The following is a 13914-nucleotide window of genomic DNA, read 5'->3' as shown; positions in this document are numbered from 1 at the left end:
CATAAGCTTCGGGGGCGCTGACCGAGCCCTGACAGAGAAGATGAACCCGGGAGGAAGTTCCCACGGTGACGCCTCCGACAGTGACTCCTCGAATAGCGAATCCCAGAACAGCGAATCCCAGAACAGCGAGTCCCAGAACAGCGAGTCCTTCAACGTGGATCCGACCAATGCCGAGCTTCTGTCGCTGAACGAGGAGACCCCTGCTGGTGAGCGGAAGTTACTGTCCGTGCTGTGGCCGGACATGCATTTGTGGGGGTTATGGGGGAGGCGGGGAGGGTGGGGTGGGTTGAGTATGAGCGGCGGACTGTCCTGCACCTCATCTGGGCTTTCTTATTTATTTTATCTGCATGTTTGACTTTACTAAGGCGATGGAGCCACTGTCATGCTGTGTTCAGTTGAGATTTGAAAATGTGTCTTGGTTGGTGACAGCATAAAACTTAATTTATAGTATATTATAAAACTTTTCTTAGACACTATACCTCTCCCTTTCATATTTTCTCCCAAAGAATTTGGTTAAATGTCTTCCATGTGATAATATTGGTGAAATAAATACAATTTCTGAAACAATATTTTTTGCCTGATGCCAAAAAGCACATAACCACATATTCTCGTAATGGATTCATTTATCTAGTCCGAGTTCTAGAATATTTGGGGAAGATTCTGGAGGGTGATCTTGGAGCAATTCACAATACATATAATTAAAAATGTTTTACTTATTCCACCAATCCTATCATTGGATAACCATGAGTACACCGAACTACTCAATGCAATTTCAGAGTAAACAGTGTTGTGGCCAAGTTACACGTGCATTCATAGACGACACGGGGCAACAGTAGTTACCTTCTTTAATCTCTTTACAACCAGGGTCCATCCACTCCCATGTCCTCTCCCTCTCCTCCCTCTCCCCCTTTGGGGTCTTCTTGGTGTAATTTGCAGAAGAATGAGGCGTTGCGGGTTATCTCTCCTTCTTCTCCCAAGGCTGTGACCGTCAGTCCTTTTACGTCGGTGACCAGAAGTGGCTCAGGGCCGTACCTCATGTCAGTCTTTCTTTGTTGCTTCTGCCTTACGAGTACCACTTCCCCGATCAGGAGTTGTTCTGTGGCCCTTCTTTTCCGGTCTGTCCACTCTTTGGCTTTCCTTCTTCTCTCAGCCTCTCGTTCTCTGATCTCTGCGTCTTCTGCCAGGGGGGTAGTCTTCTAGCTGTGGTAGCCAAATCCTCGGTTTATACATTATCATGAGCTCTGTGGGTGTCTGCCCAGTTGCCTCGTGTGGGGTGTTCCGATAGTTCCTCAGCAGCGAAGCGATGACTTGGGGCATCGCCACCTGGTCTGTGGCTGCTTTCTGGCGTGTCCTTTTGATGGGGGCCATAAACCGTTCCACCATGCCGTTGGCTTGCTGCCATAGGGATGTGATCCTTTGGTGACAAAACCCAAGGTGTGCTGCAAATTTCCAGAAGTCTTGGCCCTGGAATGGCAGACCGTTGTCTGTTTTCACAGTGTTGGGGACTCCCCACTCACTGAACAGTTCATCGATCACTCCCACCGCATGGTGGAATGCTGTGGATTGTACATGCTTTTCAGGGGGAAAACGGGCGTATTCGTCGATGGTGACTAACAAGTGGCCTCCTTCCTCTAGAGGACCGTAGAAGTCCATTGCTACACTCTGCCAAGGTCCTTCTGGTAAAGGTACCTTTTGGAGCGGGCATGGGGGTCTGTTTGCTGCTGTCACTTGGCACTGCATGCAATACATTAGCGTATCCTCTACGATAGTGTCCATGTGCGGGAACCACATTTGTTTTCGTAGTATTTTTTTGTGTTGGTGACCCCCCCCCTTGGCCTTCGTGTGCGATGATGCGATGCGATGAGGCTTTCCTTAGGCTCTTGGGGGCCATAAGGCGATTTCCTCGTAGTAGTTTCCCTTGGTCTGTCGTGGTGAGTTCTTTCTGGATTTTTGCCATTCTCTGAAGGTCTCTTCTGTTCACCTCCCCGTTCACAAAGGGTTCTGTCGTCAGGTGCCGCCACCTGTTGTTGTTCATCAGTTGGATTGCAGTCTGGATGGTAGGGTCTGCTCTGTTCTTGTCTGCAAAGAGGTGGCTTGTGATGGCAGGGGGCAGGGCATTAAGCGATAGATAAGCAATGTAAGCTTCCGTCTCGTTCCCCATGAAACTTTCATGCTGGTCCTTCCGGGTGCCATCATAGATAATCAGCGGGGGTTAGCTTCACCTCCCGGCTTATGGACAATTGTGCTCCTGTAGCCTGATGCACCATCCTTCTATGCGTGGGGGCATCTTGGTTTTGGGGTTCCCAAAGAGGGAGAGGACTGCTTGATGGTCTGTGATGAGAACGCATGGCCGGCCGATGACAAAGTGGTGGAATTTCTCGCACGTCCAGACCGCAGCTAGGCTTTCCCGTTCGGCCTGGGAGTATGCCTGGTCAATGGTGGATAGTGCTTTGCTGGCATAGGCAACTATCTCTGTTTTGGTTTTGTTGTTTGGGTCTATTTGGGCAAGTATGGCACCCAGGCCCACCAGGTTAGCATCTACGGTGATCTCAGTGTCCCACTCAGGGTGAAGTATGCTAACCTCCAGTTGTTGGCCAGTTCTTGTTTGATCGGGTGCAGAAGGCCTCTTGACAGTGCTCATCCCATTCAAAGGGGAAGTCCTTTTTGAGGAGTTTTTGAAGGGGGCTTGTGAGTGTTTCGTAATGGGAAAGATAGCAGGTGCAGTATCCCGCCCTACCTAGGAAGGAGCACAATTCTGCCACGTCCTTCGGGGGCCTTCAGGTTTACGATGGCGCTTATCTTGTCGGGGTCGGCCATAATCCCGTGGTCGGAGAAGATATGACCGAAGAAATGTAGGCTACGTTCATTGATGGTGCACTTCGGTCCGTTGAGGGTGAGGCCGGCCTTGTTGAGGATGTTACACACCGACATTGAGGCTTCATCGTGCTGTTCTTGGGTAATCCCAAAGACAAGAATGTCATCACTATAGTTTAGGGCATTCATGACGGGTGAGATCAGTCTTCGTATTGTTTCTTGAAATATCTCGGCTGCGGATGATATCCCAAAATTGAGTTGCTTGTAGCGGAAGAGTCCTTCATGTGTTGTGAATGTGGTTATTGGCCTCGAGGCAGGATCAATGACCAGCTGGTGGTAGCCTTGGTTTAGATCTAACTTAGAGAACCCGTTGGCCTGGTTCAGTCTTACCAGCATATCTTCAATGTTGGGTCCTGGGTGTCTCTCCCTCTGGATTGCGGTGTTGGGAATATGCATGACCACGCAGAGGCGTTGGCGGCCGTCGGATTTAGGCACCACCACCAAGGGGAACATCCATTGGGTGAGCCCGTCTACTCTCTCAATTATGTAATTTTCACTTGTGAACCCCTATTCTACGGGGGTGTTGTGGCATTAGTTTCATTGCTGGGTCAATATGGAGTCTTATGACGGTGTCTCTTACCTTTCCCACTCCTTTGAACAGTTTCGGGAACATCACTTTCAACTCGTCGATGTCCAGCTCCTGTTGGGAGAGTGTCTGGAGGGCTTGGACATTTGGAGGCAGGCCTTGTATGGTCTCTGACTGGTCATTTTCGATGTTGATTAGCGCTAAGACTTTGGCCGTGTTGTAGCTGAGAAGGCACCTCCCTGTCATGGGGCTGTGTATGACGTGAATCGTGGTGGAAATGCAACGTTCTCTGTATATCAGGTCACAGCTGAATTGGCCTTAGGATTGGAGAGGGATGGTTGCTCCCCCACTGGAAGATGCAAGCTTGCGATGGTTGTAAGGGGTAGGTGCTTGCGATGGTACTGTAGGCTCTTTCATTCATCACATTAACAGTGGCCTCTGTATGTATGAGGAATGGCATGTATAGTCCTCCTATCTGTATTGTCACTGTGGGTGCGGTGCTGTCATCCGAGGTGTCATATATCAAACAGACTTATTCCCTGCTGTATCTGTCATACTCGTAATAGGATTCTGTTGCTGGGAGTGCCTCTTCCGTCTGAGAATTTTCATATGGGTCATGCGTACTGTACTCTTGTCCCATTCATTTTTCCTCTGCTTGATGTGGTTGTGCGGGGGGAAAGTATTCTGGCACCTCAAAGTGTCTTTTGGGTATGTCGACATTTAGATTTTCAACAGCTCTTATGAACCCTGGTTGAGTGGGATATGTTGCAGTGTTCCTGTTCTGGGTGAGTCTCCCACTGTCTTTCTCTCGGTATGATCGCGGGGTAGGTGCTCTCAGTGGGTCCAATCTCTTGTTTGTTGTTGGCGGCGGCAGCCTGTATGCGAGCAGCATTGTAAGCATTGTTGTTTTCTCTCGGCACATAGCTTGGAAGTGGTTCTCTTGACTACATCTCATGCACATTTGTCCGATAATGGGGCATTGGCCCTTGTGGGGAAATACGAAGCCACGCCTGTAGCATTGTCTCGCTGCTGATGGATGTCGGTTGGTGTTCCATGCTTCTTGACGGGTTGGTGTGCCGGGATATCTGGTTTGTCCTTGGGGCGTAGTGGCTAGAGCAGCTACCGTGCCTGCTTTCTTGGGGTTTTCTATGTTAGCTGCTTGCACATCCACTCTCTCGTACACCCTCGCAAGGTCTGCTATCTCTTGTAGCGGGAGGGATTTCTTTAGTAGGTGTTTTCTGAACTGCAAAGATATGCATCCTTCGATTACTCTTAGCCCGAGAGCCCCAAATGGGAAATGCTAAATGCTGCAGTGTTTCTGCCTAAATCTGCTTTCCCATTTGGGGCTTTAGGGCTCCCCATGGGGAGCCCTAAAGCCCCAAATGGGAAAGCAGATTTAGGCAGAAACACAACGTGGTTGTGTTTGAAAATGCTGCAGTTTTTCTTTCTAAGTTTCTCAGGCTCGGAGGAGCCTGAGAAACTCGGAAAGAAAAACCGCAGCATTTTCAAACACAACCGCATTGTGTTTCTGCCTGCCGTGGCTATCAATTTGGGTCTCCGGTGCTCCCCCAGGAGAGCACCGGAGACCCAAAGTGAAAGCAAAGGCAGGCAGAAACACAACACGGTTGTGTTTACATGCCGCTGTGTTTCTGCCTAAATCTGCTTTCCCATTTGGGGCTCTAGGGCTCCCCGTTGGGAGCCCTAAAGCCCCAAATGGGAAAGCAGATTTAGGCAGAAACACAACGCGGTTGTGTTTGAAAACGCTTTGAAAACGCTCGGAGGAGCTTGAGAAACTTAGAAAGAAAAACCTCAGCGTTTTCAAACACAATAACGTTGTATTTATGTTTGCGGTCACTTCAAAAGTGACCGCAAACATAAATACAATGTTTTTAAAGCTGCGGTTTTATTTCTAAGTTTTCCGGGCTCCTACAGCTAGTGCTTATTTTTTAAAAAAAAAAAATAGCACTTACCGAGATGCAGGTGCAGCTTTTCTGCCTGTAGTCTCCGGTCCACGTCCTCCGAGTCCCGGCACCAATGAAGGAAAAGCCACCCAGTGGTGGCTTTTGTTTACTACAGCTGGCTGGCTTTTCCTTCATTAGTGCCGCAAAAGCCAGCACAGGCAGGCAGCCATTTCACAAAATGGATGCGCCTATGTGCTTGCTTTTTCAATTTTTGAGCTTGAATTGCTCAAAATTTTACATAGGGACTTTTTTTTTTATGTTGCCTATCTATTTTTGAAATAAAAATATTTGGGCGAACCATTCCTTTAATACAGTAAAGAGGGAGATGGGGGCTGGTTATGAGGGAGACATGTAAAAACCTCAGAAGTATGAATACAGTAGCGGAGGAAGAGGGTGACATAAGGGAGACATAAAATAGGAGTATAAGTGTAGTAGATATAGGCAGGTAGGAGGGAGGTATGTAAATGCCTGAGGCTCTTCTATATCACTGAAGAGCATGATACGATAAAACATCTAAATACCTCATGGACAAAAACATAGTAGAGAGTGGGCAGAGATATCTAAATACAGTCCAGATATTAGTACCCTGCAAGAAGTGGACATATTTCTGTGGACATGTTGCTCTAGACAGTGGGTCATAGGATAAGACTTGCTGGGAGGTTGGAAGCAACCTTAGGAAATTCATCTTCACAGAGCGATTGTTAAATTCATGGAGGCGTGGAGTAGGACCCGGCAACTGAATTCAAAATGGTGTGGGACGTACATAGGGGAGTGTTCACGGTGCATGATTGTGCAGCAGGCCGTGACAGTGGCCGAGAAGAGTCGTCTGTTAGATGCTATCTCTCCTTGTGCGCGTGTCTACGCATCTTCTTCAAGAGAGCCTTCATATCTGTTAGAGCCACTTTCGTTGTCTAGTTATTTTCCCCAGAATGTCCTTCTTCTGAAGGATTCTTTTCAAACGTGCGAGGCGTGATTTAGGTACCTAGAATGGAGCATTGAATCTTTTTCGTCTACATTGCAGGTCCTGCCGGGGAAACGCCTGCAGAGTCTGTTGAATCCCAAGAAAGTAAGTTATACACTGGAATTACCCCCCTGGCCCCATTTTGAACGGATAATACATTTTCTTACGACACTGCGGTGAGACGTGCACTGCACAGATCCCTTGTCTCCCAGTTGCCCACACACATGATGGCTCCTTGGTATTCAAGAAACATTGGGGCTCAGTTTGATGTCTGCACCAAACGTACTATAATGGTGGAGACACGGTCTCCATTAGTAAATTACGATCCATAGTATGTTTGTGAATTTTCGACATGGAGCTAGGCGGCAGAGCGTAAGCATGATCCCATCTTCTCTGTACAGTACATATAAATGCATCCACATTAATTTTAATGGAGAGGCACAAATCTGCATGAATTTGTCCTGGTTGTTGCGCAGTGGGATTCGTGTTATTGTCACCCTCAATTCATGGATATTGTGGGTGGCATGTATGATTCTTTTCGTGGCTGGGTGTAAAACGACACTGAAAACAGGGACAGCCCAAATGACTCTGCCGAGTTTATACCACGTGCAAAACCATGCCAAACTCTACAGAAGTCTAATGGTCAGCCAATCCTTCCCATGCAATTGAGGTTTTGATTTCTAAATGCGCCTCATTGCAGTAAACGGTCCCACAACATCTCCTTCAGAGTTGGACATCACCAGCCCGTTCATACTGTTGCAATCGTTGTTGACTGGTTAATGGCTGTATAATCCATTCACGCAATCACCTGTCCGTATTAGCCAGTCATCGATGCAGCTCAGAAGTAGATAATGCCCATGACAAGGTGATTACTTGGTTCTCTTTCTCCTTCCATTTCAGATGTGGACCTGGATGTGGATTCAGAGGAGGCCTTCACACTTCCAGGTAAATCCAGAAGGACAGAAACCTTAGAAGTATTATCTTGCTTGTTCCCATCTCCCTAACCTACTGGCCCTCATCTGCTCCTCGTATGTCTCATCCTTCTCAGAAGTATTATCTTGCTTGTTCCCATCTCCCTAACCTACTGGCCCTCATCTGCTCCTCGTACGTCTCATCCTCCTCAGAAGTATTATCTTGCTTGTTCCCATCTCCCTAACCTACTGGCCCTCATCTGCTCCTCGTACGTCTCATCCTCCTCAGAAGTATTATCTTGCTTGTTCCCATCTCCCTAACCTACTGGCCCTCATCTGCTCCTCGTATGTCTCATCCTCCTCAGAAGTATTATCTTGCTTGTTCCCATCTCCCTAACCTACTGGCCCTCATCTGCTCCTCGTATGTCTCATCCTCCTCAGAAGTATTATCTTGCTTGTTCCCATCTCCCTAACCTACTGGCCCTCATCTGCTCCTCGTATGTCTCATCCTTCTCAGAAGTATTATCTTGCTTGTTCCCATCTCCCTAACCTACTGGCCCTCATCTGCTCCTCGTATGTCTCACCCTCCTCAGAAGTATTATCTTGCTTGTTCCCATCTCCCTAACCTACTGGCCCTCATCTGCTCCTCGTACGTCTCATCCTACTCATTATTTGTGCCATAATCGTCATAATGTACAGACACCTTTTTTGGGATAGCAGGAGTTTGGGTGTTGGCCCCAAATCCCTTGGTGCTATACCTAACTCAGATTGGTGCACTCAATTTCTGAGATTCCGAATGAATGTGTTACCAAGAGGGGAAATAAATGACATCAGGGATAAAGCATCTAATGGTAAGCATGTCTGTATGCTTTGCGAGGATCCCGGAGCCCCTGAGACTATAATACATTTGGTTATCGAATGTCCCTCCCTTCAGATACTAAGATGCCAATTCTTTGAGAAATGTGTTGCTTAATATCCAGGCCATTTGGCAGAGTCGTAGTTTGCAGTGAACTTTCTCTGCCATTAATTTTATTGAGGTTTCTAAACTCTACGAAAATAATCGCCATAACATAAAAATGAGGTTAGCATCTTCGTACGAATCCTGCATAACGTTTTTTTGAATGCGTTATATATTTTGTGTATCGCTTGTTCTGTATGCTTTCTTTCGTGATTTTCTTTTTTTGTTTTTTTTTAGATTTAGTTTTTTAGATTTTTGTATGAAAGTCCTGTATCCTTTTCCGTTTTTATATGTGTGGCAAGTTTCATTGTAAACTAAAACACACAAGACAAAATACAAAATAATAATGGCCTAAAATGTATGTCTTAGGTGAGGGCCACCTATTCCACCCTCTTCCTTTGTTACCTGGAGCTTTGCATGACGGCTGCACAGAACAAGATCTTTGGGATGGTTATGGTTCCGTTTGTCTGATTTTCAACTCTTCAGTCTACCTTTTCAACTATCCATAGGCAGTGAGAAAACAGACTATTGAGCTCTGAGCTCTCAAACAAATTATCCTTTGTATTTCACTGCAGTAGGATGAAATGGTCCATTTTGGTTACTTCCTCTGGAGTGTTAATGAAACTTTCTATATCGGGCCAGAATTGTCTTGACACTTATGACATCACCATCCCTTGCAATGAAGGTGGAAACTTTAACACTTGTCATCTCGGAGATTCCTGGATAGCACTATCGTCCCTGAGTGAGGTTCCCACACTTTGGAAAATTCCTTGTATGATGTAATGTTTGTAAAAAACCCAACTGAAAAGCAGCCTAGCTGACTCTCTGGCTTCATGCTCCATAGTCATTCTTGTACTTGTTTTTTGCTAAACTTCATTTTCATAGCAGGTGCCGTTAGTTGTCCCTTAGGGTATAGTGCTCAGTTAAACAAGACAATTCCACGCACAACAAATAATATATTTTCAAAATTAATATTTATTATAATTTTGTATGATCAGTGTGTAATGTTTTTATGAACTAGATCACGCGTGAATGATAAACTATATACTTTCTTCAGGCCGCTACTGGACATGCATTTGCTTTTTAAAAGTGTGGAAACATGCTCTTTAAGGGTTCCGGTACCTGATATCTCACGCATGGCCAATATTAACTAAGACAAATGTTCAAGCATAATCAAAGCCATTAGAAGGCGTCCTGTGGTGCAAAACATGCCGGCTGATTTTGAGACAAATCACAACATGAGCAGAAATGAACATTTTCAAATCTGATTTGAGTAACTGGAAGATAAATGAACTTCAGCAAAAGTACAACAATGGTAAAGGAGTGCAAAGCTGAACAGCCAGCAAGGATGTTTTTCACTTTGGTTTATTACAAATTATAGGGCAGGAGCAGCCTCAAGCCCAGGGATCGTGTCTCTCCAGTCCTGAAATCTCTTCATTGGCTCCCAGTGGCTGCAAGGATTAAGTTTAAGGACCTCTGTATTGTGCACAAGGCCTTCTGGGGCCTGCGGCCACAATACCTTCAACACACCGTTCGGAAATACCTTACTACTCGGGCTCTTCGCTCCTCCACCTCCAACTCCCTCAGGGTCCGTCGATTCTCCAAGCAACAAGTTGGTGGTAGATCTCTTTCTTCTGCTGGGGCCTCCCTCTGGAACAGCCTCCCTGCCTCTCTGAAACATGAGGAGAACCATCTTTGGTTCTGGAAGCACCTCAAGATCTTCCTCTTTGCTTCTGCCTTCTCTCTTCCTCTCCCCTGCTGATCTCTGTCTGCTTTTGCAACGGGCACCTGGTTACCCTCTGAAATCGAGCCCATGCCCCAGCCCACCCAGCTGAGTACCCAGCTGCACACCCGCACTGCCTCCTGGCAACTCTTGCACTTGGGTCTGTATCTGCAACCCTACAGTCCCCTTACCTGCACTTATTAGACACCCGCTGTCTGCGCTTAACTCTTGCACTTGCCACCTGCTGCCTGCACTTCTTGTTGTTGTCTTGATCCCTTGTTCAGCACTTTCCACTCCTCCCCTGCCCCCTGCACTCTCCCCCTTCCCTCTCCCCTGCACTTGCGCTATCTCAATGTCAATGGGCCTAGTAAGATTGTTGTCTTGTCCTCCTTTGTACCCCTCCCTTGCCTTGAAACACTTGTGCATAGGTGCGCTATAAATAAAATATCATATCATATCACCCCTCTGCACAGCGGCATTGGCCTTTCAGCACCATTCTTTCAAGCAAAATACCCTTGTCAACCAGAACATCGAGACACTTGGCACGGCTCCCGTAGCTTCAGAACTTCTCTGGCTCTTCTCCTGCCTTGATTCTCAGACTCGGGCTTAAGAGGTTTCTGCACGTTTCTTCTCTGGTCTTCTCGGGGTTGTTGGTTCTCTGTTCCAAGCATTGGGGGCTTCCCGCACCTTTCTTTCCTGATCTTCTCGGGGGTCTCTTCTCCTTGGTTCTTCAAGTTACTCAATACTGGCCAAAGACACTCAATGTTACAAATGTTGTCATGTTCTCCAATTCCTATCCCTGGTATATGTTCCTACTTTTCCCCTTTCCCTATCTGGTATAAGCCAGACAGTCGTACAATGCTCTAATAGAACGGGCCCTTGCTTTAGGACTACCTCTGCTCTCTGTTATTGGCTACTTTATATGTCAATTTCTGTTTGAAATGACACCTTGTCCCTTAATAAATACGAAAATAGACAACAAATACAATGTCACACACAGAGACAATAAGGGTGGCCTCCTCGTGAGGTTTCATAGGGGCAGGCATCAAACAGGTCTTTATCTCCTCCCTTCCGAGTTCTACTCCCTTTAGCACCCTTCTCCCTCACAACCTCTCTATTCCTACTTTGGCCCTTCTCCTCAGCACTCTGCCGTGTGCTCTTTCCTCCTCTCACTGTGGGCTTCATCCATTTAGATTGGTGCCTCTCCCATAAGCCCAGCATTAGGCCAAACATTCCTTCTCAAACCTTTCTGCTGTTAATAGCTACAGCCTTGCAAGCCTCTCGCACCGCCTACTGATGTTCTTTTCCAGTCCTGATCTGCCTTCTTAATCCATCCTCCTCCAAATGACTCCAAACACCCTCCCTTTCTCTTAAGCCGATCTCCTCCAAATGACTTAAACCAACCCACTTCTGTCTCAACCCAACCTCCTTTAGGAGACATAAAGTAACCTCCTCTTGTCTCAACCCAACCTTCTAGTGTCTCAACCTAACCTTCTCTGGATGACAAACTATCCTATTCCTGTCTCATTCCAACCTCCTGCAGATGACTTACTGCAATATTTTCATGTGTCAATCTAACCTTCTCTTCTCTCGACCCAATATCCTCTGGATGATGTTTCTCTCCCTCTTGTTCCCAAACTCCGTCAGACTCTTTCCACGCTCTCCAACCTTTTCCAAGCACCTTTTTCGCTCTGAAACCTCTTCCCTACTCATTCCAACTTCCCAGAATCCTTCACTGGTATCTCCTACGCCAAACACCCACACTGCGTAACAGAGACTCTGGTACTCACTCATTATAAGCTATTGCTAACCATCTTCAGTTCAGGATGGTCCTCAAGAATGCCTTCTTCCCAAGGTAATCGCAACTGTAAAGGGCAGGAGTTGTGGGCAATTTAGTGCAAGGTGTCCACCTTGGCAGCAATAGTGAGCGCTTTAAAACCGCTAACATAAGATAACAAGAAAATAGCCCTGTGACCCCCTGCCTGGGGATTAGGCTTCACGTGAGGGTCGACACCTGTGGTTGTAAATGAGTTTGGGGCTCTGAATGGCCATGCTTAATGTGGGATGGTGCTGGGCAAAACCTTTAAAAAGGCTGACCCACTATTTTGGATTTCTCCTCCCTCCACTCCACTGTGCCAGGCTTCTCATGACGTCCCCAAAGTGTAGTAAGATTATGGAGTGTGTGCCCAGGCTTCTTGGGGGTTTTACGTGAAGATTAGCAGAGCGGCAGCATTATTGGATGCACCGTTGTGTCCTTGCTGGAGGTAAAGAAACGTCGCACTGGTGCAGGGGACACTTTGCGTGAGTATTACAGGAGAGGCCCTGGTGTTTTTGTGGGCTCACCAAGCAATTAGCGCGGGAGCATGCATTGTGCCTCTGATGTCTGAGTGCACTTGCTGAGCGAGTGTTGTAGGAAGATTTGATGTGCTTCTGATGTCTGAGTGCGCTTACCAAGTGAACGCTAGAGAAGAGTGTAATGTGCCTCTGATGTGTGAGTGCGCTTACCAAGGGGGGTCCTGGAAGTCTCTCTGCCAGACATTAGTCCTGGTTGCGAGAGTCTTACCCAGATTCTTTAGCTCACTATCTTTCACAGAGAAGAAATATCCCAAACATATCAATCTTTGTCCTGCCCTGGGGCAGTCCAGCACCTAAATGCTAGGCAATTCTCCTCTGAACAAGAGTGCCAACAGCAACCCCAGACACGTGTTTCGGTCTGGTTGGACCTCATCAGTAGGGTGGACCTGTGCCTCTCTAAGAATAGTGAGCAAGGGGTCCATCATGCTTCGCAGACTAACTCAACATTCAAGGTGCTACATTGATTCAAAGAGGCAGACCCGCAAGTAGCTGATTTTCACAACTTACGAGTGGGTAGCCAAGTGGGTGAATAAGAAACAACCAAAAAATCAGGATATGGTTTCAGAAAGTCTAAGTGCCTACTCCTCAAATGCAGTAGAGCCGGCTAGTAGACTACAGAAGAATGACAAACCAAAGGGGGTAGGCTACCCAGCACTCATAAAATGTAAGGGGATACGTGTGCAAGCCACCCTTCACTCATCATGGAGATGCCGGGACTGTGGTTCAAAAGATGGCTTATCCAACTTTCAGAAAACGTAGGCTGCCAGGGAAATGTGCGTAAACCACCCAATACCTAACCCAGCATTGGGAATGGGGGACTGTGGCTCACTGGCAGGGCCATTACTGCATGCCCCACTAAAACCCGCACGTTGGCCAACCTGACACTTCAGGTGGACGAGGGTCCTGTAAGAATGGAGTCGGACGTGCCAACGGTGTCCTTATGGAATTTGGAAGGGGATCCTGATTTCTTTGGCCGGAAAGCCGAGTTGCTTTTACAGACCGACTCTCTGGAACACGGCAGGGGCATTGGGCAATCCAAACGGCATCACCCGATATTCATGGTGGCGGAAGGGTGTGCGGAAGGTTATGTTCCATTCATCATTCTCTCTGACCCTTATAAGGTGGCATGCCCCACTGAAATCCAATTTCGTAAATACTTTTGTGGGTCGCACAGCTTCTAGTAAGTTTTGAATCAGGGCAAACGGATATTTATCCTTCTTCGTGATACGATTCAACCCACGGTAGTCAATACAAGAACCTAATTCTGATAAATCCTTCTTGGAGTCCAAATCCTCTGCAGGAGCATCTCTATTCTTCGATTCCGTTATCAAACCGTTTTTTTATTCTCCTGTAAATACTTCCTGGCGACTTCTTTTTCTGATGGTGATAGAATAGACCTCTGGTTAAATGGAACCTCTGTATGGGAGAGCAGTTCTATGGTGCAGACCTCTGGTCTGTGGGGTGGTAAGGCCTTTTCTTCGTCATTGATAAACACCTGCTCAAACTTCAGGTATTGAACAGGATTAGCATACAGTACATAGGAGGCTGTCGGTCGTTTGCCTTGATTTGTTAAAATCTCACGAGTAGACATGCCAACCAACAGCTCACTGATCATCTAGAAGTTGTTGTGCTACTCTCCATCTGA

At 46.9% G+C, this 13914-nt stretch overlaps 1 protein-coding gene across 2 annotated transcripts in view; it reads left to right on the top strand.

The window, feature by feature from the left end:
• LOC138498059 (dentin sialophosphoprotein-like) overlaps nucleotides 1-13914 on the top strand; it is a 140342-nt gene that overhangs the window by 112470 nt on the left and 13958 nt on the right. For both annotated transcript variants that reach the window (XM_069621905.1, XM_069621904.1), the window contains exons 6-8: nucleotides 1-206; nucleotides 6383-6427; nucleotides 7223-7267. The exon at nucleotides 1-206 is cut by the window's left edge. In XM_069621905.1, coding sequence (XP_069478006.1) covers nucleotides 1-206; nucleotides 6383-6427; nucleotides 7223-7267 — 296 coding nt within the window. The remainder of the gene's footprint in view (nucleotides 207-6382; nucleotides 6428-7222; nucleotides 7268-13914) is intronic.

The sequence above is a fragment of the Ambystoma mexicanum genome, chromosome 5q (genome assembly GCF_040938575.1).
Source record: "Ambystoma mexicanum isolate Mex_15411 chromosome 5q, UKY_AmexF1_1, whole genome shotgun sequence".
Classification (NCBI taxonomy): domain Eukaryota; kingdom Metazoa; phylum Chordata; class Amphibia; order Caudata; family Ambystomatidae; genus Ambystoma; species Ambystoma mexicanum.
The sequence above is the reverse complement of the archived record's forward strand: the minus strand, read 5'-3'. Positions and strand labels throughout refer to the sequence as shown.